General features: G+C 43.2%; 4 protein-coding genes across 14 annotated transcripts; 2 read left to right on the forward strand and 2 right to left on the reverse strand.

Annotated features, from left to right (window-relative positions):
• Positions 1-58: 58 nt before the first annotated feature.
• Positions 59-2,553, reverse strand: spirit (Serine Protease Immune Response Integrator). Of its 4 annotated transcripts, none has more exons than NM_001169236.2 (5): positions 2,522-2,553; positions 1,788-1,959; positions 1,419-1,673; positions 1,051-1,267; positions 59-928 (listed from the first exon to the last, which is right to left on the reverse strand). In NM_001169236.2, the coding sequence occupies exons 2-5, from the start codon at positions 1,864-1,866 to the stop codon at positions 298-300; spliced, it is 1,182 nt and encodes a 393-aa protein (NP_001162707.1). In that variant the 5' UTR covers positions 1,867-1,959; positions 2,522-2,553; the 3' UTR covers positions 59-297. The 4 variants fall into 4 exon arrangements, with proteins under 4 accessions (NP_001162707.1, NP_727276.1, NP_001259342.1 ...); NM_167161.2 differs by having other exon boundaries at positions 2,489-2,553; NM_001272413.1 differs by having other exon boundaries at positions 2,473-2,553.
• A 712-nt stretch (positions 2,554-3,265) lies between these two features.
• CG12065 (uncharacterized protein) lies at positions 3,266-17,488 on the forward strand. 7 transcript variants are annotated; one of them, NM_001382017.1, is made up of 10 exons: positions 3,266-3,367; positions 4,311-4,450; positions 12,501-13,215; positions 13,416-13,535; positions 13,803-13,940; positions 14,770-14,878; positions 14,946-15,205; positions 15,512-15,568; positions 16,218-16,485; positions 16,548-17,488. In NM_001382017.1, the coding sequence occupies exons 3-10, from the start codon at positions 12,627-12,629 to the stop codon at positions 17,125-17,127; spliced, it is 2,121 nt and encodes a 706-aa protein (NP_001368976.1). In that variant the 5' UTR covers positions 3,266-3,367; positions 4,311-4,450; positions 12,501-12,626; the 3' UTR covers positions 17,128-17,488. The 7 variants fall into 7 exon arrangements, with proteins under 7 accessions (NP_001368976.1, NP_572493.1, NP_727278.1 ...); NM_132265.4 differs by having other exon boundaries at positions 13,803-13,883; NM_167162.4 differs by lacking the exon at positions 4,311-4,450 and having other exon boundaries at positions 13,803-13,883.
• A 282-nt stretch (positions 17,489-17,770) lies between these two features.
• Positions 17,771-19,734, forward strand: CG12081 (uncharacterized protein). Of its 2 annotated transcripts, none has more exons than NM_001272414.1 (1): positions 17,771-19,734. In NM_001272414.1, the coding sequence occupies exon 1, from the start codon at positions 18,111-18,113 to the stop codon at positions 19,320-19,322; it is 1,212 nt and encodes a 403-aa protein (NP_001259343.1). In that variant the 5' UTR covers positions 17,771-18,110; the 3' UTR covers positions 19,323-19,734. The 2 variants fall into 2 exon arrangements, with proteins under 2 accessions (NP_001259343.1, NP_572494.1); NM_132266.2 differs by having other exon boundaries at positions 17,771-19,670.
• Positions 19,735-20,689, reverse strand: CG12659 (uncharacterized protein). Its single transcript, NM_001272415.1, has 2 exons — positions 20,522-20,689; positions 19,735-20,462 (listed from the first exon to the last, which is right to left on the reverse strand). The coding sequence occupies exons 1-2, from the start codon at positions 20,652-20,654 to the stop codon at positions 20,263-20,265; spliced, it is 333 nt and encodes a 110-aa protein (NP_001259344.1). The 5' UTR covers positions 20,655-20,689; the 3' UTR covers positions 19,735-20,262.
• Between the last annotated feature and the right edge of the window lie 143 nt (positions 20,690-20,832).

The raw sequence follows: 20,832 nt of genomic DNA on the forward strand, positions 1-20,832 counted from the left end.
CAAGAAACTCAATCCAACAAACGGACATGAGTGAAAAGTTATAAATATGGTTTTGTTTATTTAAAATCTCAATTGTTGATTTTGTTAGCAAGTTTATTCGATATGCGCTATTATGCAGTTGGCTTTTGCTTACGGTTAAGTTTAAATAAAGTTTTAAACACTAAACGAGCTCAAAAATAAATATTTCTTGAAATTTGTTGATTTACCTAATAGTGTATGTAAATATTCAAATAATTTCTTGCTGGATCATTTTGTAAATCTATTCCTGTATATATATGGAGCTTTCGAAAGCAAAACTCAGATCGTCGCCCGCAGATCGAATTCGGGACTGAAACTGGTCATCTGGTTGGGTTGCGGTGCGTTCGTCACCTGCTGCGCCGGCCACACAATGCCCTCGATCCAGTCGACGAAGCTGGACACCCTGGTGTACACCGATGGCGGTCCACTGGCGCATCCCTGTCCCAGCGATGTGATGCCCACCACATAGCCAAGCAGGCCGTCCTGCATGAGCAGCGGTCCGCCGGAATCGCCCTGGCAGGTGTCCCGCTCGCCGGTTATATCGCCGGCGCACATCTGCGTGCCCAGCACGCCCTGAGCCAGCTGATCCTTTTGGTAGTGGTGCTGGCACTCCTCGTTGCTCACGCTTTTCAGCGGCACCTTTAGCAGCTGAGCGGAGGATAGACCGGCGAAGCTGGTCTGCCCATAACCAATGGCCGTGACCAGCGTGTTGGTCACCTCCTTCTGCGTCCAAATGCAAGTGGGCTTCAGTTCCGGCTTGGCCGCCGTCTCCAGCTCAAGCAGCGCAATATCGTTGTATGCCGTGCTGGCACTGTAATCCGGATGGATGATCACGCGCCGAATGCTTATATCCTCGCCCTCGGTCAGGGTTAGATTGTCGCCACCGAGGCGCACCTGACTGGGTGGCTCACTGGAAGAGAAGAAGCGACATTAGGATTGAGAGCTCAACAATCTATGTACATACGAATATCAGGGGATATTTCCATTGCCAGGGAAAAACCGCCAATCATGCAGATTAGCGTTCCAACTTACCCGCCCAAATCGGCACAGTGGGCTGCGGTCAGGACAAAGTTGTTGGCGATAAGGGCGCCGCCGCATCGATAGTATATCCTCTGATCGAAGTTCGAACGCCAGCCCAATGCGGCCATGAAGGGGAACTCCCGCGGACGGGTGGGCATGCCGCCCACCACCGACACGAAGAACTCGTCGATCTCTTTGACCTTTGACACCTTGTTCAGTTCATTGCAGGCTGGGGGAAATGGAAACGTCAGGGGATACCCTGTGGTTAGTCATGGATGACAACACATTATAAGGCTCGAAACTAGGGCCAAATGATACATATACTTGCAATAATACAATATGTCTGTTATTTATGGATATGTTGAGGTGGGTCAGCTTACCCTGCTGGCTGGATCGGGTGACAATTGGAGCTACAGCTGGGGCGCAGCACACATAGTGGTCGAACCTCACAAAGTAGCAGGTCTTGGGCGATTCGCGCCGCTCTAGCCAGCCGTTCAGGGCACTGGGACAGTCCTCCATGCGCCGGCAGGTGCCCTTCGTCCGCGCCACGTCCTCCAGTTGGCACTCATCGAAGGTTTCGACGGGGAAGATGATGCCGCGCAACGATTGCGGACTTATGGCGGGCGTGGCGTGAACTTCGACGAAAAAAGTACCATTTGAATGGATGTGAAATACATGTGAGTCAGCCAGTCACTCGACGCGACTGAGCTGGGAAAACCCCTTGATCGATCAGATATTCCTGTACTCACCTGCCAAAAGTGGTAGCGACACCAGCAGAAGGTGCAGATACACACGAGTGGGTATGCAATGGGTAGACCGAATGCTCATCCTCCGTTCTTGATCAGCGCCAGCGGCGGACTGCAGTGGGGTCAGCTCGACAAGTGGCGATCCCAGATCGGAAAGCAGAAACCAGCCGGGCAACTTCCAACATCCAAGTGCCAATTAACCGAAAGCCAACGGACACACAGTGAGAAAAGCGACACAATATACATACAATATAGATGGGGAGTACAAAAGTGCATTTATTTTTTGAATTCTATAAACTTGAAAGTGTAGAGCAAACATAGTGCATTTTTTTTTTGCACATATAGATTCCTAAAAGCATTAAAATAAATTTGTACTTTCTGTTTGAAATACAATAAAGGTTATTCGCGTTCATTATACATTTTGATTATTGTCGTGCCAACTTGGATTTATTGATTTCAAACAAAAAAAATACGCATTTGTTTAATTCCCGAGCTGTATTATCTGCTCGGTCGCTTCTTGACTTTTGTGACACGAGTTTTGGGCTTTTTTGATAGCAGCCAGAATCGAAACGAAAGCAATATATTGTATTATATAAGCAAGAACAACCGGTTCTGCCGCTAAATTCATTTGTTTACTTGGATTTGGCTCATTGAACTTGGCTTATATGAATTGTTTACATTTGTTTACTTTATGTTTTTTATACTTTGCCTTGCAGCGTATCCAGCTATCAGCTTACTTGTTTTCAATCAGTGTGAGGCTGCGCGAATGGCGCCATAGTATAAAGTATCTGATTTTCGGAATCTCAGCTTGAAAGGCGACTAAAATCTGGTCACATGTCTTGAAAAGCTTAAATAATGATTAAACAATCGCATAGTGACGATCGAACTGTGTACAATCATATTAAAATGCTATAAAAAGGACGCTCGTGCTGCTTCTGCGTGTAAATCGGAAAAAAATGCCTCGTCATTCCATCTTCGTCCATATCACCTCAGATGAAACCTCCGATGAAGATAAATCCAGCAGGCTTGGAAAGCCGAAGGGACTTTATATTCGTTCATGCTTGTTTTCATACGTTTATATCGTGTATTAGAATCTCCGAAGCAACATGTTTTGCCTGTGCTATGTAAACCAAAGTGGCCCTGTATTGCGCCAATTATTTATTTTTCAAAAAATGTGTAACATATTAAATATGTACATATGTATATATACACAGAGGTTGTCAAAAATATTTACACAACGAGCTTTTTTTCAATTAGTTGACAATTGAAAAAAAAAGCTCGTCGTGTAAATACTCTGTAAATATTTTGTTCATTGCGTTTTAAAAAGCTGTTGTAAGCTTCGATTTGTACCAAAAGCTTTTGTTGTAGTGTAACCGGAGCATCAGCGCGTGAGCTTTTCGGTATTCACGCTGCACTGACGGATGGTCACACTATGCGCGGCATTTGGCATTTTTGGCCGCGCAACCGAAAGCCGAATCTGGTCAGTTGAAAAGCGAACTTTGAACAAAACGGACTTTGAAAAGGGTTTCCATCCATCAACATCTATCCCCGTGTTTTCATTTTGTTTTTGCCGGCATTTTGGCGTAAGTGTACGCGCGCTCCTTTGCCGCGACCTTTCCCTTTCCCATCCACCGTCCGTCGTATGCGCCGCGCGCACTAACGGTGAAAATGCGAACAGTGTGCCATTAATTAATATAAATAGCGCGTAATTCAATACACACTTTGTTTTGCGAACGTGAGCTTCTCTACTCTTCGCATTAATGGTTTTTCTTTTTTTGTCTTGCCAGTGCTTCTTGTTTGCCTGTTGGTTTTTGCAAGTGTAGAACAATATGAACAGAATGAGAATTGTAATTGTTTGAAGTTTGAATGGGGTGTGTGGGAGGGAGATGGCAGTACCCGCTGATCAGCTGAAGGTGAACCAGTGTGCTGTTGTTGTTATTGTTTGGCTCATTTCAAGTGCAACCCTTTTATTGCCATCTCTTTCTGCTATTGTCATTCATGACGTCACTAAAAACCGTTTTACAGATCAGATGACTAAGGTGCACTGAACAAAAAGAGATCACTTAATGAATGCTAAGTATTTAAAAAGCCAAACCAACAATTGATGAGTAATAATGTCATTGAAAATGTAAAGTATGTGCCTCGGAATCGATCCACTAGTTTTTTGCGGTGCATTCAGAAGATCGCACAACTTTTGACGCTCTGACGTCAGCTGGATACATTTAGAAATGCTAAGCAATTGGTGACTATTACTTGCGAGAAAACAACAAGCAAAAGGGCAAACAGCAAACAGAGCAAATATCGATGTGTACGGCACTATCATCATCAGTTGATAATGAAAAATTGCCCAACACCCCCTTTGCCATCCAATCACTGATAAGATAAGATATAAACATTCTTCGCTTCGCGTGTTTCGCATTCTTTTTTTTTCCACATGCGCTGTGCATCAATCAGAATTCTGTGAAAAGTTGTTAACACACACGTTCGTTGGCGTTTTTTTGTTGTTTTTTTTTTGTTTTTTAGAAGTAGTGGAATAAACGAAGCAAACCAGCAAGGAAAACATAAAACAAATTAAGCAAATAATAGTGACCGAAAAGGGAGAACCGGTTGCAAATCAAGTGGCAAATAAAACACGTCATTTGTTCGTTTGTTTGATCCAGCAACAGGTGAGTCTAAAAAGCGGGCAAAATGCGGGTGGTAATTGTATTGTTTTGTGGCACTTTCACCAAAATTTTTTGGTGGCCATAATGACGGCTATTTACGAGTACAAAAAGACTAGTTTCCTTTGCCACTTTTGGTCAGTTTTTGAACAATTTGACTGGTTGGTTTCATCGCCCGATTAGATAATGTCTACCAGCTTAATGAGCCATAAATGAATCTAGTAACTTCGTTTTACTTAAGAGCAGATAGGAGGAATATGTACATATATTATATATTATATATATATTTTTCTATTGCAAATAAATGTATCTCCTAGCTTCCCAAAAATTGATGTGCCGTAAAAAAATGAACTATGCCCAAGAACGTGACAATCATATTACAATTTGCAGTGCGAGGGTATCATAAACAAACAATTGGCTGTCGTGCTGCATTTGAATTTTCTAATTTCAATTCATCAAATTCAAGCAATTTGAGCAGCAAGGCCAAGTGAGTATAACGATACTGACCCCCACTAAACTAACCGGAATGATTGCCGTTTATGAGTCTGGGTATTCGTTGTTATTTGAATATAATTCGTATTTTGTATTTGGTACATTTTGCACTTGCTGCTTTGATAACATTATTTGCCCTCTTTGTTGTTTACACTGGTTTTATCTAAATCCATTTCCGCTTCGTTGTCGCAGTTTATTTGCCATTGCTTTGTTTCTAATTCATTCGTCTGACCTGCATTTACCCCCCTCTACGTTATCCGCACTTTATTTTTTTTTTTTGTGTATATTTCCGCTCTTCCAGTCGGTGGAAATTCGAACAATTTCTACGATGCTAAAAACATTTGGTTAACAAAATGTATACAACGGCGAGCAGAGCGAGAAGAAACTGAAAAAGAAAAAGATTCGTGAGAGAAGTCCAAAAATGATCTCATTCTCATATTTATTGTTGCTTACTTGGCACAGTTTTTTTTTTTTTTTTTTTTTTTTGGCTTTTTTTTCCAGTTTTTGTGCCCAGGCAATTTTGTTGCACATTCTAAAAGATTCAGGAGAACTAGGCAATCTTAGATGCCACATCTATTTTCACTCATTGTCTAGAATTTTCGACAGCTATGAATCATGAAAAAACTAGATAATCGCTCAAATAACTTCTTGAATAATATTCTAATAACTATTCTATGCTATTTCTTCACTTAGAACTTTGATATATATTTGATGAGTTTACCAATTCAGATACATACATATGTACATATACACTTACTATGTAGAATTCAGCCCGAAGAGACGAGACCATCTGCTCTCATTATAATTATCTGTTCGATATATACATATATATATGTATATGTACATATATATATTCGGCGCCGGTGTGTGGGTCATTCAACTGGGAGTCCCAACCACTGCCACTCCGCCGGATTCCCGGCTGCCCGGTTGCCCGGTCTTTCGGTCAATCGTCCGGCTCGGCATTTAAAAATAATCTCCACTCAATCTTCTCCTGACTTGAGTTCCTCTGCCATTTGTGGCCCGATCGCGTTGCCACTTTTACATGGATGAAATGAGGCGTGCGGCTGCCCGTTGCTGCAACTGCAACTGGTGTCAAATGATATGTGGATGCTTTGTCAGCGGGACGATGGGGAATTCAACCTCATTGTCGCTTGTCGATAAACAAATGCAATTCGAGATGAGCTGCGAATTTCACCCGCATTTCTGTGCGTTTGGCGGCCCATTTGAAAGTTGTTTTGTAATATTAGAGCTGGGGGAAATATGCTCATATTTGTGCACATGGAAATGCGAGTGGATGTGACCTGAATCTGAAGGGCCTTGCTGCAACTTTGTATGCCCATTATTGTATTCCTTCAAAGCAAATTCGTAACAATATCCTTATCATAAGAATGCACCAACAATGGAGTGTCGTACCTTGGTGGTCTTTCTAATTCGATTTTCAAACGATCGCCAATCAAATTTTAGACTTTAGATTTTGGCATTTAATTGGCAAATTTTGATTCGAAAAAATCTGTTTTTTGTGCAAAACTTTGAAAATAATGGTCGAAATATGGAATGTCATACCTCGTTGAGTTTGTTTTTTAAATTCCAATCGATTTGGATTCAAGTTTGGGAATTCTAGGATTTTTCAATTTTTTGCAAATTTTGATGATGTTACCCCTTACAAAAAATGCGAAAATTTGGCTAAAAATTAATTTTTCATAATCAGTTTAAAAGTGAAAGGGGTTGTTAGTATTGGTTGTAAGGAGTATAAAATGGTACTTCTTTTTGCTCTGTGACCATTTTTAGTCAAGTTATAGCCAAAAAAGCGAACTTGAAAACTCAGTTTTTTGCCAAGAATAGTTTCCAGATTTTTTGTGAAAAAAATATTTGGTTTTTTGATCATAACATTGGAAATAATTACCCAAATATGGAATGTCATACCTCATTGAGTTTGTTTTTTAAATTCCAATCGATTTGCATTCAAGTTTGGGAATTCTAAGATTTTTCAATTTGTTGCAAATTTTGATGATGGTTACCCCTTACAAAAATGCGAAAATTTGGCCAAAAATTAATTTTACAAAATCAGTTCAAAAGTGAAAGGGGTAGTTAGTATTGGTTGTAAGTAGTATAAAATGGTACTTCTTTTTGCTCTGTGACCATTTTTAGTCGAGTTATAGCCAAAAAAGCCAACTTGAAAATTGAGTTTTTTGCCAAGAATAATTTCCAGATTTTTGGTGATAAAAATATTCGGTATTTTGATCATAACATTGGAAATAATTACCCAAATACGGAATGTCATACCTCGTTGCATTCAAGTTTGGGAATTCTAAGATTTTTCAATTTTTTGCAAATTTTGATGATGTTACCCCTTACAGAAAATGCAAAAATTTGGTCAAATTTTTATTTTACAAAAAATGATACGAATGGTTAGTATTGGTAATAAGGATTAAAAAACGGTACTTCCTTAAGTTCTGTGACCACTTTTGATTAATTTACGTCGAAAATCGCGTTTTAAACATGGCAATTTAGTCCAAATTGGCATTATTTTTAATTTATTAATCGATTTCATTTATTAATCGCTATCTAGGCCACTTAATGACGCCTTAATTAGCCTCTAATCGACGCTCCTTTAAAAAGAAAAGCAGCAAACAAAAGCGAAAACCGCCCACTGGCACATTAAAGAACTTTGCCCTCAAAAAGGAAAAGGGGTTTTCTTTGAAATCGATGGTGGGGAGGGGGGTGGGGGATGGGGGTTGTGTGTGTGTGGAAAAGCGGGGGTCTTTCAGCATTTGTAAACTGCATTTTCGATGTGCGTTCTATGTTCCGTGGCCATAAAACTGTCCGACTGGCTGGTCATATTGCCAAGTTGCTCTAATTTATGGAGCACCACCAAATCCACCCAAACCCACCAACCACCACGGTTTTTTTTTTTTCTTGTGTTTTGAAGAGGGTGGTGCTCTGAACTTTGCCACGCTAATTCCCAGAATATTGCCTTGTGTATTGTGTTAGCAAAGGGAAGCCGACTTTTCTTTTCTCGCGTGTTCGAGTGAACTTATTAACGAATGCACTTCTAGCACGTATCTTAAGGGTTTTTGCTTAAGAATTAATGGAAATCGTCTATAGGACGCATTCTGTAATTGCTTTCATACGATTTTCCAAACTATATATATGGCCAGGAAATTATTGTGCAGCCTGCAAAGGGTTATTATTGTTCTTAGACACGTTCATTTAATCTGATTAGTAAGAATAGTATATACATGTAATTAAAAGAGTAAGCAAATCACGTTATTAGATTAGTAATGATATAGGCATATTTATTAATATAGATTTTAAGAAAATATATTAGAAGTTAGCCCGACTGTTTGCTTGTTTCCGATTTAAAGCATTTTCAAATGATTGCGTAGTGTATCTATTAGTCGCACATGTTGCGTATTAATAATCCCATTTCTATTCCGTGCACAAAGGGCATAAAAGCCAGCGGACATGGAAATGGGGATGTAGTGGCCATGATGGAGTTTGGTCATTTCGAGGAGTGAGGGAATTAATTGGAACCCACGCACTGCATCCGAGTATTGATCCGCGGCTAATTGATCGAATGATCCACTCGTAGAACTCCAATTGATGTTGGGTAGTGGGGCGCATGGGTAATGCCGCATGCCACAGCGATGTCGCCACAGAACAGAAGAGCCGCCCCAAAAATATTGCATCAAACCGATTCGCCCGAGAACTTTAATGTTATTATTGTATTATTAGGTTTTTCCCCTATCGCCCACACAAGAGACTCGATGAATAGTTCTTGTGAGCCATCTGACGAGAGATTGGGCAAAGATAAATAAATCTTGCTATCTGAGCATAAATATTTTTCCAATTTGCGCAACATTCGGCGGCAGATGATTCACTCGGCGATTCGAAAGTCCAGACAAACTGACGATAGGAAGTTTATTAATTTGATGATCTCTTGGTAACAAGTCAGCGAAACATACATAGAATAATATGTGAGTAACAATGGAGTGGCCCACTAAAGCTGAAGATAAGCACTAGATGGGTTTTCCCGAGCTATCGTGTTCTTTTCCAAGCTCAGATTGTTTGCTTTTGAAGGTCAGAGCGCTCAGATGGCAACTGGTTTGCCGATTTCAATAGTCGCAAATGCCACGAATATTGCGTCACGGGCGATAAAAGTCATCATAATGAAATACAATACTATACACTCATTATATATATATGTATATATGTATATATGTATTTGAGGGGCTGACGTCATTGCAGATTTGGTTGGGCCTGGTCGAGAAATCCCAATCTCGATGAGGTTCTCGCACAAGCCCAAGCCGCCTAGCCAAATTAAAATCAAATAGAACGATCGAACGAACTCAATTAACCGAAATGGAAAAACAATTTCAAACGTTATGCATAGATATGCAAATACTGATTGAATTTGTATTCAAATTCGATTTTCAGTTAAAGATCAGGTCATGAATTCCATTCCATTCGCTAGTTAGATGTCTGCTTTTAGTTTCATATCATTCGAGGCACGCAACTATTCGATAAAGAAGTATATTTTTAAGATCACACTATATAGTTCTAATGAACACTTGCCTCTATTTGCGATACCGAATTTCTTGCCAAATTTGTTGTTTGTTTTTCTTTTCTTTCTTGTTTCCAATAAATTGCCACAAGAAGCTGCTACAAAAATATGGCTACAACATTTTCAAAATGGTTTCATAAACAACCGACAGCCATTCCGATGAAGGCAGCAGGTTGATTTTCGAAAAACCTTGACATGCGAAACGAGACTATGAAAATGTCCAGAGATTCGGTTTGACTGTAGATACAGTTTATTTACAGCTCGATGGGGCAAGATGCAGACAAACGTATCTACATATCTACATATATCTCTTCCATTGCCCAATGAATCGATGAGAACAGATGTATGTAGTAATATGTACTGCGACTATATCTTCTCTTATCGCCGGATAAGTCAGGTCAATGCAGTTGATTGTCAATTAACCATTGAATCAACAAAGTTCGATCGAATCACGTTTGCCGCCGTGAGTCACTAAGTACACTAGTTTACTTTGCAGCTTATTGCGTTCGTTTGTGAAGCGACGCGGTTCAGGAGGAAACTTTGACTTTGAGTCACGTTCTCGCCCCCCTTTTTGCTAATTACGGCAAAGGGAACTGAAATTAACTGAAATTATGCGGTAATTAGCGCTTGTTACGCTTGCAGTAGCCGAAAACGAATCCACCATGCGATCAGTTTGCGAAAATATTGAGATTTGGTCTCGATTTTCGGGCGCTTACTATGCAACTTCTTTGGGGCAAGTACACAAATGAGGGAGCCCCACGCAAAAAAAAAAAGAAAATATAAAAAATGTGGCAAACAGGAAATTGCCGGCGAAAAGTGTCTACATATGACAGTTTCATGTGTGGGCCCACGGACAACCCACTTTCTGGCTGAGTTTGCCCGGTTTGGTCCACGCCTCACTTAAGCGGCACACTGCGAGAAAATAGTGCAGTTAAATGCAGCTTGAATCTATTTAAAACTTACAGCACACTAGCTGAATTCAATCAACAAACGTATATGAGTTAATCATCGAGTGTTGTTGTTCCATTATCAGCGATGAGCAAACAAAGCATTTGTTTGAGTAAATATTTATTTTAAATTATAAATGAATAAACTTGGCTAATTTGCACACATTCCAACATTTTCCTTCATTTGTAAAGTGGGAAAAAGCGGAAAAGTGAGCCTGTGAAAAGAGTGGTTTTCAACAACTGTGGGTTGTGGAGGAAGGCACTAACGATGGAAATTGTGTGTGTGTGCTGTTGTTGTTTTTTATTCAGCCATATATAGTTATAGTATGAAATTTGATTTCGTAGTATCTGCACAATGTGTAGCTACTATATTTTTTTTTTTTTTAGTTACAAGACACGTGACTGGGATGCTGTCAAGCGTGAAGGGTTTTCGATGGGGAGCCAAGCCCTTAGGCCTTTGCCTTTGCCCCTTTTCGGGATACGCTGGAGTTGTGGCAGTTACGCATCGCCAGGCACTTGCGATAGGAATTTCCATATCGGACGTCGCCCAAAAAAAAAAAAAAAAGATCGGCAAATTAACGAACTCAAAAAAAAAAAAAAAAAACCCGTTGGCCAGCGGAAGTGAAGCAATGCACTTCCAAACTTCCAAGCGGGTGTGCACTGTACTGTGCTGTGCTGCAGTTGATCCGAGATCTGATCATATAATATTTATTGTTTTGCCAGTGTTTTTAATTGAAATTGCAGACGGCGAATAATTTCCGGCCGTGAAATTCGAGTGCTGCACCCTTTGGCGATGAAAATTGAAGAGGGCTGAAGTGATTTAATCTAATTAAGTGAACGGGATGATTGGAATGGATAAAATAATGTCTCATTCAGCGCACAAAGTGCAGACCTAAAAAAAGAAAAACAAAATATGTAATAAGTGCGTTTGGAGTTTCTATATTTTCAATTGAATAATAACAATAACTTTCTGTCTCAGCGGCAAGTAAACAAAAAGCCGAATTAATTCACATGACTAATGTCTTTGTTTTGGAACCCAAACATATAAAGAACATATATACATGCATCCTTTTGGGACCACCGAGAATTCCACGAACTGGCATTTGAAAAATGTAAATTTTCATATACCCTGCATTTTCCGCTTTTCATGCCCAGTTCATTCGCCCCTCGTTTTCCCGCGGGGCGAAATCTCCTGTTGTTTGTCCTATGCAAATTTAGCGGCAGCTCAACCCCCAAGGAAAACACCAACAACACCACACCGCCGCCCCATTTTCTTACCAATTTTCCATCTCTGTCGCCATTTCCCTGGGCGAGTTCAAAAACCTTTTTGTGGCCCTTTTGGTGACATTTGGCCGGAAGTTGGCTTTTGCCTTTAATTGCTGTGGGGTGGCAGGTTGACTTGGTTGACCCAAGGCTATTTTTTTTTTTTTTTTTTTTTTGTAAACCATTCGTAGCCCTAATTTTTATGGTTGTCATGCAGATGGCGTTACCACGTTCCTATTGATTTTCTTCCGTTGGCGTTCTGTTTTGGTTTCTTTTAGTGCTATTATTCCGTAGGCCCGAATCGAAGTCACTGGGTCGCAGTAAGCGGCCAAAAAGGGGGGAGGATGGTGAGGGGGTTTCGTATTTATGACACCCATTATTTATGAATTCTAAATTTGTTTGGCCCACTGCCAGACAGATAGACAGACAGACAGACAGGCAGGCGAAAGAAGCCCCGAATTCCAAAGGCGTCGAAGGGTACAGGTTACATTTGATATGACCGATGGTTTCGGGTGGGGCAAAATATGGTAATCCGAGTACCGGGCTAAAAATACAGCTGGCACAGTGCAGAGTCGCTACTAGCGATATTTTAACTGCCACGTGTGGCAAATGGGTTACATTGCTTGAAGCCAGAAAACAAATAAACTATAGAAACTAAGTTTTAGATATTCTTATGCTAGAAATTTGTTTATTTTGCATCATACTTAATTATTAAATAAGTGTCCACCGTAGGCAAAGTTCCCTGTTTGTCAGCCACTAATGACAGTCGACTTTTGCTTTCTTTCGGCAGCACCAGCAGCAGCAAGTTTGGGCTCAAGGACGTCGCCGGAGCAGCGGTATCGTATCGGATCGAAGGAGCAGCAGTTCCAGCACCAAGGAACAGGAGGAGCAAGGCGGAGCAACTAGCACCAGCACCATGTCGGAGCGCAGGAGTCACATACAGATGGCGCCGCCACCGCCGCCCCCCAAGCCAAACAAATCGCAGACAGCCAATGGAAATGGTATTGGGAACGGCACAGGCATAGGAACGGGCACTGGCAACGGAACCCTGCCGAATGGCAATAAAAACTATAACAAAATTGTCGCAGTCCAAGACCAGGAGCCGCTGGCTCAGAACTCGAGCGGCGTTCAAAGGAGCCAGTCGCCACCACGCACAGAACAGGTTGTGATGACGCCACGCGGTAAAACGGCCAACAGTACGGTGATCCTCATCGAACGCAAACTGGTCGATGAGATCAATGATCGCGTTCATGTCGCCGGCGGTGATCATACGGGCATCATCATTAACAAGGACACGGTCGCCGGACAGAAGAGCGCCAGCAAGGCGGCAGCGCTATCGCTGGAATTCCGCGTCTTTCTGGTCAGCGCCAATACGGGCAAGCATTCGCAGGAGTCGCGCACCCTGCGCTTCTGGTTCCGCGACTGGCTGACCAACGAGGAGAAGCAGGCGCACATAGCCCAGGACTTCTTCAAGGAGCTGGTCAGTCCGCAGGACTTTCCCAGAGGTGGGTCTGAATTGATTTGAAAGCAGTTGTGGTTTGATAGTAGAACCAATGGTTTCAAGCCTCTATTAAATGTATACATATGGTTTATGGTTTACTTGTATTAAATATGATAAGAAAATCCAGAACTTCTTATCAAAGTAAAGAAGGCGGTTATGAGAAGTTTTAGGTTTGCTTGATTTGCTTTTTATTTCTCTTTACAGACTACGTGGGCTTCATCAAGAAGATAATGAAGCTCCTGCAGCACGGATACTCGGAGATCCAGTCGATCGAGATTGAGCTGCGCATCCTGGAGGAGACATCCGCACCACCCTCGCGACCACGTGAGTATACCCTATTCCTTTCTATGCGGATGTAATAAGAGGGAACTTGATATTCGAGTTATTGTACCATTTGAATCAAATTTATGCCACTGCATATTGTGAGTAGCCTATTTTTATGCATTTTTGCTCGGTGAATATCAAATTCCATGTCTTACTTAACTTTCCGAGTCGATTGTAGTATGCGAAATTGACTTTTCATCTGAACTACATGGCTCCATCTATCCTCTGGGCTGTGCGGGTGGTTATTTCTATTTGTTTGGATATCAGCCCGGGATGGGTACATCATCTACTGCTACGGCGACTGCAACCGAAAGTTCGAGGAGGCGCTGATGGCGCAGCGAAAGACAGGTGACGGCGACAATCTGATGAAGGCCATTTGGCTGGACATGTACACCGAGCAGCTGAGCGCCCGGCGGAAATGAATCCCGATTCCAATGGCCCACTGCTCCAGTGCTCCCCACAACTAATCATCATCTAATCCAATCCGCTCAACGAACTTCGTTTTGTATCCGCTTCGTTGCACATTTCCTCGCCGCCTTTCCTGTTGTTCGTTCGTTTTTTTATTTCGTTTCTCCTTTTCGTACTAATGCACGCACTAAAAACTCACTAAAAAAAAAAACAGAACGCATTAAATATGTACACAAAAAGTGTTGTGCACTTCAGAGTATTGAAAAACAAAGAACGGATATGTAAAAAAGCGAAATAAAATAAAATAAAATTGCTAGTGTCAAATGCTCTGCAGTTACTGCTCCAAATCCACAAGGATGCCACATGAGTTTCCATTGCTAATTCAGCTAGGTGGTGAATCTACACTTGGAAATCTGTCGGAAAAAATAATACCCTGCAATTTTGGTCTTTCTACTTGTGCTGTTGTCTTCCGCATCCTGTGCTGGTTTGAAACTCCCGAAAGCATTCCCTACCCCTTTAGTTATCCTCAAAATGCAGTTGACATCTCGAGTGTCCAATTTGTCTGCTGTCTGCAATTAAAATGCGCTGCTTGAGCACTTAATTGACCGCCCTGCCAGCCGTCTGACTGTGTGTGTGTGTGCTCGTGTGCCTGTGCGTTTCCTTTACTAACAGACACCGCCTAACCAGCCACGCCCACCGCTCAGAGTAGATGTCATTGCCCGCTAACAGAAGAGTCCTTGCTAAATGTATAACCATTGGTAGCGGGAATTGCCCAGACATTGTGCTTTAATCGTGTTTGTTGTTTCCTTTGCTCTCATCCCCGTAGTTTCGCTCGAGGAATCGCAGTTCGAATCACCGCCGTTGACTCAGGAGAAGGTGCTGGAGCTCATCGAGCAGGCATATCCCAATCCCGTGTCCCCCGAGGATCTGGCCAAGTGAGTACATCAAGATCCGTTTGAAGTCTAGACCTGAGATGTAATTAATTCATTTTGTTTAATGCAGGGATTACGGCTGGAGCGAGCAGGATGTGCTGCTGGTGATCAAGTCACTGCAGGAGCGCGGTCTGATCAAGTCGATGGAGTACAATGCGTACACTCGCATCCATCACGAGGACAAGGAGATTAAGGTGGTCAAGCAGATGCCCACGATCGCCTCCAACAAGCAGCCCACCATTGCCATCATCACGGCGCAATATTGCGAGAAGCTCGCCGTGGACGCAATGCTCGAGAACAAGGAGACATTCGTCCGATACACCACAGTCGGTAGGTGGTTCAGTTCAGTTCAGTTCAGTTCGATAGCGAATCGAATTTCCCTCAACTCTTACTAATCAAACTCTCGTCTAACCGTCTTTTCTCTGTTTCTCTCTTTCCACTTCTGTATCCCAAATACCTCGACTTTTGTGGAAACAAAAAAAAAATATATATATATCCTCATCACCACGAAAATTTCGCCATAAACGAATGAATTTGCATACAAATTTGCTGATGTTTACTTGCCTGCAATGATATTAATTAAATACAAACCTTTCACCTTTCCCCCGAATCGAAAAATACCAAACCATGTAACAGATTCCGATCCCAATCTAACGAACTCACTCAGAAAGTCCAAAAAGAAACGAAGATTCGGTAAGCTAAATGTCCAGAATCCACTCCTTAACTCAGAAGCACCCATATGTATATCCAAGGTCAAGTTCATGAGTTTTTTTTAGATCATTAATACTCTAAAGAATCATCTTTGAATCAAAAATAACAATAGTAATGCAATCGATTGAACATGGAGCGTTCGCATGTATCGAGTGCGCACTGTACGCGAATGAGTTGCCATAAACTTGGATAGAAAGTTATGAACTTGGCCTAGAATAATTCGATTTGTTGTAACTTTCGTGTCCTTTGTGTGTCTGTGCTGTATCGTCGTCGGTGCTTTGTTTTGTTTCATTTGTTTTGTTGTTATGGTAAAGGATTGCCCCAGGATACATGACCTTATATTGTACATATACACATGTAACTACGTCATTAGACGGATTGATTAGATCCGTCACACACTCGGTTCATTAATTGGTTTATGTTTTGTATTTTGATCGCAAAAGAATATGGGATGTATGGAAAATTATAATTGGTGTTTCTTTTTCTTTTTTTAAATATGATTTGTTCCTTATTTCATGTTCTTTTCATTCCTCTTTGTATAATTTGGTATATATGTATCTATCAATGTCCTGAACGTAAACCGCTTTCTGTAAGCCAATCAATTGATCCAAACTTTCTCTCTACTCCACAGGCGAATCGAATGTGTATACTCTGGGCAATATCGGGGCGCACAGGATCGTGAGCACCAAGCTCCCGTCGGTGGGCAGCAATCGGGAGGCGATGACGGCGACGGGCAATACCACAACCCGTCTGTTGGGCACATTCCAAAAGGTCGACTATGTTTTCATCGTGGGCGTAGCCGGTGGCGTTCCCCACTACACGGACTATAAGAAGCACGTGCGACTGGGCGATGTGGTCATCTCGTATGTGGACAAACAGCGGGCACTGATCAGCAATAGGTAAGTTACACGAATATAAAATCTTCAATCTATCAATCGCATTCATGTATGGCTCTTCACAGCAAGGAGAAACCGTACGTGTACTTGTACAAGAGCGGCGAGGACGTGAAGACCTACTTCCCGGTGAACGATTCGCTGCAGCAGATCGCCGAGAGCCTGCAGGCCAACATGCAGGTGAAGCGGCCGTGGGAGGACTACCTGAACCAGGCCCAACAGGCGTTGGCCCAGAAGACGGATGCCGACTTCAACCGGCCGGACGCGCGGACGGACAAACTGTTTATGAACATTGGAAATAACGAGGTGATCGAGGTGGCCCATCCCATTGCCGCCGACGAGGTGGACGGTGTCAATCGGTTGCGACTCCATCTGGGTCCCATTGGATCCGGAAGGGATCTGGTGAGGAGCGACGAGCTGCGCACCCAGTTCGCCAGGAAGTACGGCCTACTGGCCACCGATGTGGAGATGAGCAGCGTGCTGGACAGCATCATTGGCAATTGCAGAGAGAGCTTTATACTGGTGAAGGGCATCGCTGACTACAAGGACGGCACGTCCACCAGGAAGTGGCAAAACTTCGCTGCCATTTCGGCGGCGTCGGTGGTTAAGTCGGTTATCTGCGGCATGGACGCGCCCACGAATGTATAGGAGGCGGGGCTTCGAATACCCCATTTCCTCCATTACACCCCAACCCCCCCGCCCACCCCTTCCCTGCAATCGTAGCATTTGATTTGCCTCCAATTTTCGTACCAATCCCGCTGCGGCGTCCCTTTATTTTTTTGTGGCCAGACACATGGGGACCACTATTCGTAAACCAAAATGTGCATAGATTGCATCATATATAATGTATGTTCGCGTAATATTGTATTAAATGATTTCTTGTTATTTATTTTGTTATAACTTTTGTACTACAATCAATCTAATTTACACACAAACACTTGACGTATATAAAAACACATATATACAACAGTAAATAAATATCGCAACTAAGCTTGCAAAAACTAAGAATATTCAATGAGAATTTGTGATTGAGTGAAAAAAAGTTCAGGTAAATTGACCAAAGACATTAGAATATTCTAATTCATTGTTTGGAGCTTCATCTTAAAAATCAATCTAGTGTAAATGCACATTGCCATTGCAACTGTTTCGCTAAAATAGCTAAATATTTAATGCAAATACATTGGATTTTCGAATTTGTCATTTTTTAAATGCAATTGTCAATCAGAAATCTATACTATCGATATCGATAACAGCACGACCCAGTGGAGCCCTGCTATTTCGTGCGTCCGCTCACGCACGCAACTCTGTGTGCTTGTGTTGTTCAAAAATTCGATCCGTTTCGTTTCGTTTCAACATCTGGCAAAACTGGCAGAGCGGAGCGCAGCTAGCGCTTGGTATCAGTGTTTATACCTGTGTGGCCTTCAATTGCTCGCACCTGCGCCCGCACCACCCTGCCCCCGCTCCCAAAAGGAGCGACAACTGCGGCGCACTTGCTTTCCTTTGTGTGTTTTGGCTGCTTGGGCTGCTCGGGCAGCTTGGGCCCAAAGCAAAGATCTCCGTCTCCTCGCACAGCACACTGGTGCTACACGGCTCGCAGCCCACAGCGCACAGCTTATCCAGTTGGCCAAGACATGCTGTGGACGGTGCATCTGGACGGTGGGCCACAGCGGGTCAATCACGCAGCGGTGGGCGTGGGCGACTTCATCTACAGCTTTGGTGGCTACTGCACCGGATACGATTATCGCTACAATGAGCCCATCGATGTGCACGCCCTGAATGCACACACAATGCGCTGGACTCTGGTGCCCCAGCAGCTGGACGACGCGGGTGTGCCACTCAAGTATCCGCTGGTGCCCTTCCAGCGCTACGGACACACGGTGGTGGCCTACAAGGATCGCATCTACATTTGGGGCGGTCGCAACGACGAGAATCTCTGCAATACCCTCTACTGCTTCGATCCCAAGACAGCGCAGTGGTCGAGGCCCCAGGTCACTGGCTGTCTACCCGGAGCGCGGGATGGTCACTCGGCCTGTGTCATTGGCAATAGTATGTACATCTTCGGTGGATTCGTCGATGAGATCAACGAGTTCAGCAGCGATGTGCATTCCCTTAATCTGGACACCATGGAGTGGCGCTATGTTCAGACATTTGGCGTGCCGCCCAGCTACAGAGATTTTCATGCGTCGGTGGCCTACGAACAGGAGCGAATGTACATCTTCGGCGGGCGGGGCGATAAGCACAGTCCGTACCACAGCCAGGAGGAGACCTACTGTCACGAGATCGTCTACCTGGACATGAAGACCAAGGTGTGGCATCGACCGTTCACGGCCGGTAAGGTGCCCGTTGGTCGACGCAGCCACAGCATGTTCGTTTACAACAAGCTGATATATGTCTTCGGTGGCTATAATGGCCTGTTGGATCAGCATTTCAACGATCTGTACACCTTCGATCCGCGCACCAAGCTGTGGAACCTGATACGGGCCAACGGCAAGGCACCGACGGCGCGTCGGAGACAGTGCGCCATTGTGATGGGCACTAGGATGTTCCTGTTTGGCGGCACCAGTCCAAGGAGCGGCTCCTCCAGCTCGCCGGCAGCTGTTTCACCCACTCAAGAGACGGGCGGAGCCGCAGCGGCTGGCGGAGTTGTTCCGCCCGGTGTGGCGCTTATCGACTACAGCGATCTGCATGTGCTCGACTTTGAGCCCACTCTAAAAACCCTGGCCACCATGGTGGTGCTCAAGCACCAGCTGGACATCTCGGGGCTGCCAAGGAGCTTCCGCTCGGACCTGCAGATGCTGACACAGCCGAACAGTATTAGCCGGCCCATCAACCAAGCTGGCTAGCGTCCAAAGCCGTAAGGAATAAGCCGGAGTCGACTGCCACAAAATGGAATGAGGTGGAAAAATGGTGTTGAATCACGGAGCCACTAGTCCGGTTCTTTGTATTGGAGCTCGAATAACACTTTCGGGAGAGATGACGAATGGAGGACCTGAGCGAACGAGGGAGAAGCCCCAGTAATTACAAAAGTTTTAGAAACTTGCTTTTGGTACTTCTGATAGCTGCTAAATAATACACAATAATTATGACCATGCGAATGTAGAATATAGTTCATGAAACATTTATAAATCGTCCTCAAATAATACACAATAATAATGACTATGCGAGTATAGAATATAGTTGATGAAACATTTATAAATCGTCCTTTCGCCAAAATGCCCGATAAGAAAATGAATATAATATCTTAAACTCATTAATCATATTATTCAGTTTTGTTTACTTTGCCTTCTTGCTGAATTTTGTATAGCTGGTTAACTTAACACTATATTAATCTGTGGGCCGTTCATTGCGAACTCCAAACTTGCACGAGTCGGCTGTTTAAATATTTGCTTTTCGCATTAGGATCTATGTGGCAGCCGTTTCGTTAATTTAGACACTTTCAAACCGCCAAGGTATTCATCTCACCTTGGAATTACCTAATCTATTTTTGCGGTCAAACTAGTGACAAATCTCTATAACTAATTTACAGAGATCATCTCCTTTTAGGCAGTGTATGCATATATATATATATATGGTAATTGTGGATGTAACTCCCCTTGAACGCGGTGTTCCAGGCAGGAAACAGTCATCGAATCACTTGAAAGCAACAGCCTCGCACGCAATGCCAGTAAGAGTAAGGTCAGCAGCGCTCTAATTGCCTATTATGAGTGGTAGTTGCAACGCAAGGCCTCCAGGTGCGGAACACAGCGAGTACTTGGGATGTATGCAGTATATGGATCGAACAAACTATCCCACGGCGCTGGTATAGCCGCGCACCATGAGGTAGCCATTGACGATGTCCGAGGGCATGTGCTGCATGGACGCGTACTCGTCGGCGCTGGCGAACCTTAGTTTCGTGTGCGGATCGGCATAAGGAGCGGGCAGACCGCTGATATCCGAGTACTTCTTGGCCGGAACCAACGAGGGCGGTGCATTGAGCGTGAAGTCTGCAATGTGAAGTACACATATGGATGCCGTTGCGAATCCACATTCATTGCTTACTCACAGGTGGGTTGTTCGGCGGACAGCTTCTGGCTACGCTCCATGTTGCTTATCTGACGTAGAGGGCGGTAAACACAGTTCTTTGGAAAGGTAAACGGACGCTTAAAGGAGCGTTTAGGCTTCGCATTTTGTTCCATATTTCACACGTTTCAAGCTTGCAATTGAGATGGCCAGAAATTTAGAGATGGCAACTTATGCCACGGTGAGTCTATCGAGAGTAGTAGGCATCCAAAGGCATCGTTATCGATTTGATAAGCGTTAAATATATCAAATAGAAATAAAAAAACAGCTGTCAAAATTAAAGAATAAAGAATA

The sequence above is a fragment of the Drosophila melanogaster genome, chromosome X (genome assembly GCF_000001215.4).
Source record: "Drosophila melanogaster chromosome X".
In the NCBI taxonomy this organism is placed as follows: domain Eukaryota; kingdom Metazoa; phylum Arthropoda; class Insecta; order Diptera; family Drosophilidae; genus Drosophila; species Drosophila melanogaster.

What these genes read in the sequence shown, in the direction of transcription:
- spirit (NM_001169236.2), bottom strand. Translation starts at nt 1,866, where the DNA reads ATGAGCATTCGGTCTACCCATTGCATACCCACTCGTGTGTATCTGCAC. An exon ending in GTCGCTACCACTTTTGGCAG is followed by an intron (nt 1,674 to 1,787) that starts GTGAGTACAGGA and finishes TTTTCGTCGAAG; the next exon opens with TTCACGCCACGCCCGCCATA. An exon ending in CACTGTGCCGATTTGGGCGG is followed by an intron (nt 929 to 1,050) that starts GTAAGTTGGAAC and finishes CTTCTCTTCCAG; the next exon opens with TGAGCCACCCAGTCAGGTGC.
- CG12065 (NM_001382017.1), top strand. Translation starts at nt 12,627, where the DNA reads ATGTCGGAGCGCAGGAGTCACATACAGATGGCGCCGCCACCGCCGCCC. An exon ending in TCCCCCGAGGATCTGGCCAA is followed by an intron (nt 14,879 to 14,945) that starts GTGAGTACATCA and finishes TGTTTAATGCAG; the next exon opens with GGATTACGGCTGGAGCGAGC. An exon ending in CGGGCACTGATCAGCAATAG is followed by an intron (nt 16,486 to 16,547) that starts GTAAGTTACACG and finishes GGCTCTTCACAG; the next exon opens with CAAGGAGAAACCGTACGTGT.
- CG12081 (NM_001272414.1), top strand. Translation starts at nt 18,111, where the DNA reads ATGCTGTGGACGGTGCATCTGGACGGTGGGCCACAGCGGGTCAATCAC.
- CG12659 (NM_001272415.1), bottom strand. Translation starts at nt 20,654, where the DNA reads ATGGAACAAAATGCGAAGCCTAAACGCTCCTTTAAGCGTCCGTTTACC. An exon ending in GTCCGCCGAACAACCCACCT is followed by an intron (nt 20,463 to 20,521) that starts GTGAGTAAGCAA and finishes TTCACATTGCAG; the next exon opens with ACTTCACGCTCAATGCACCG.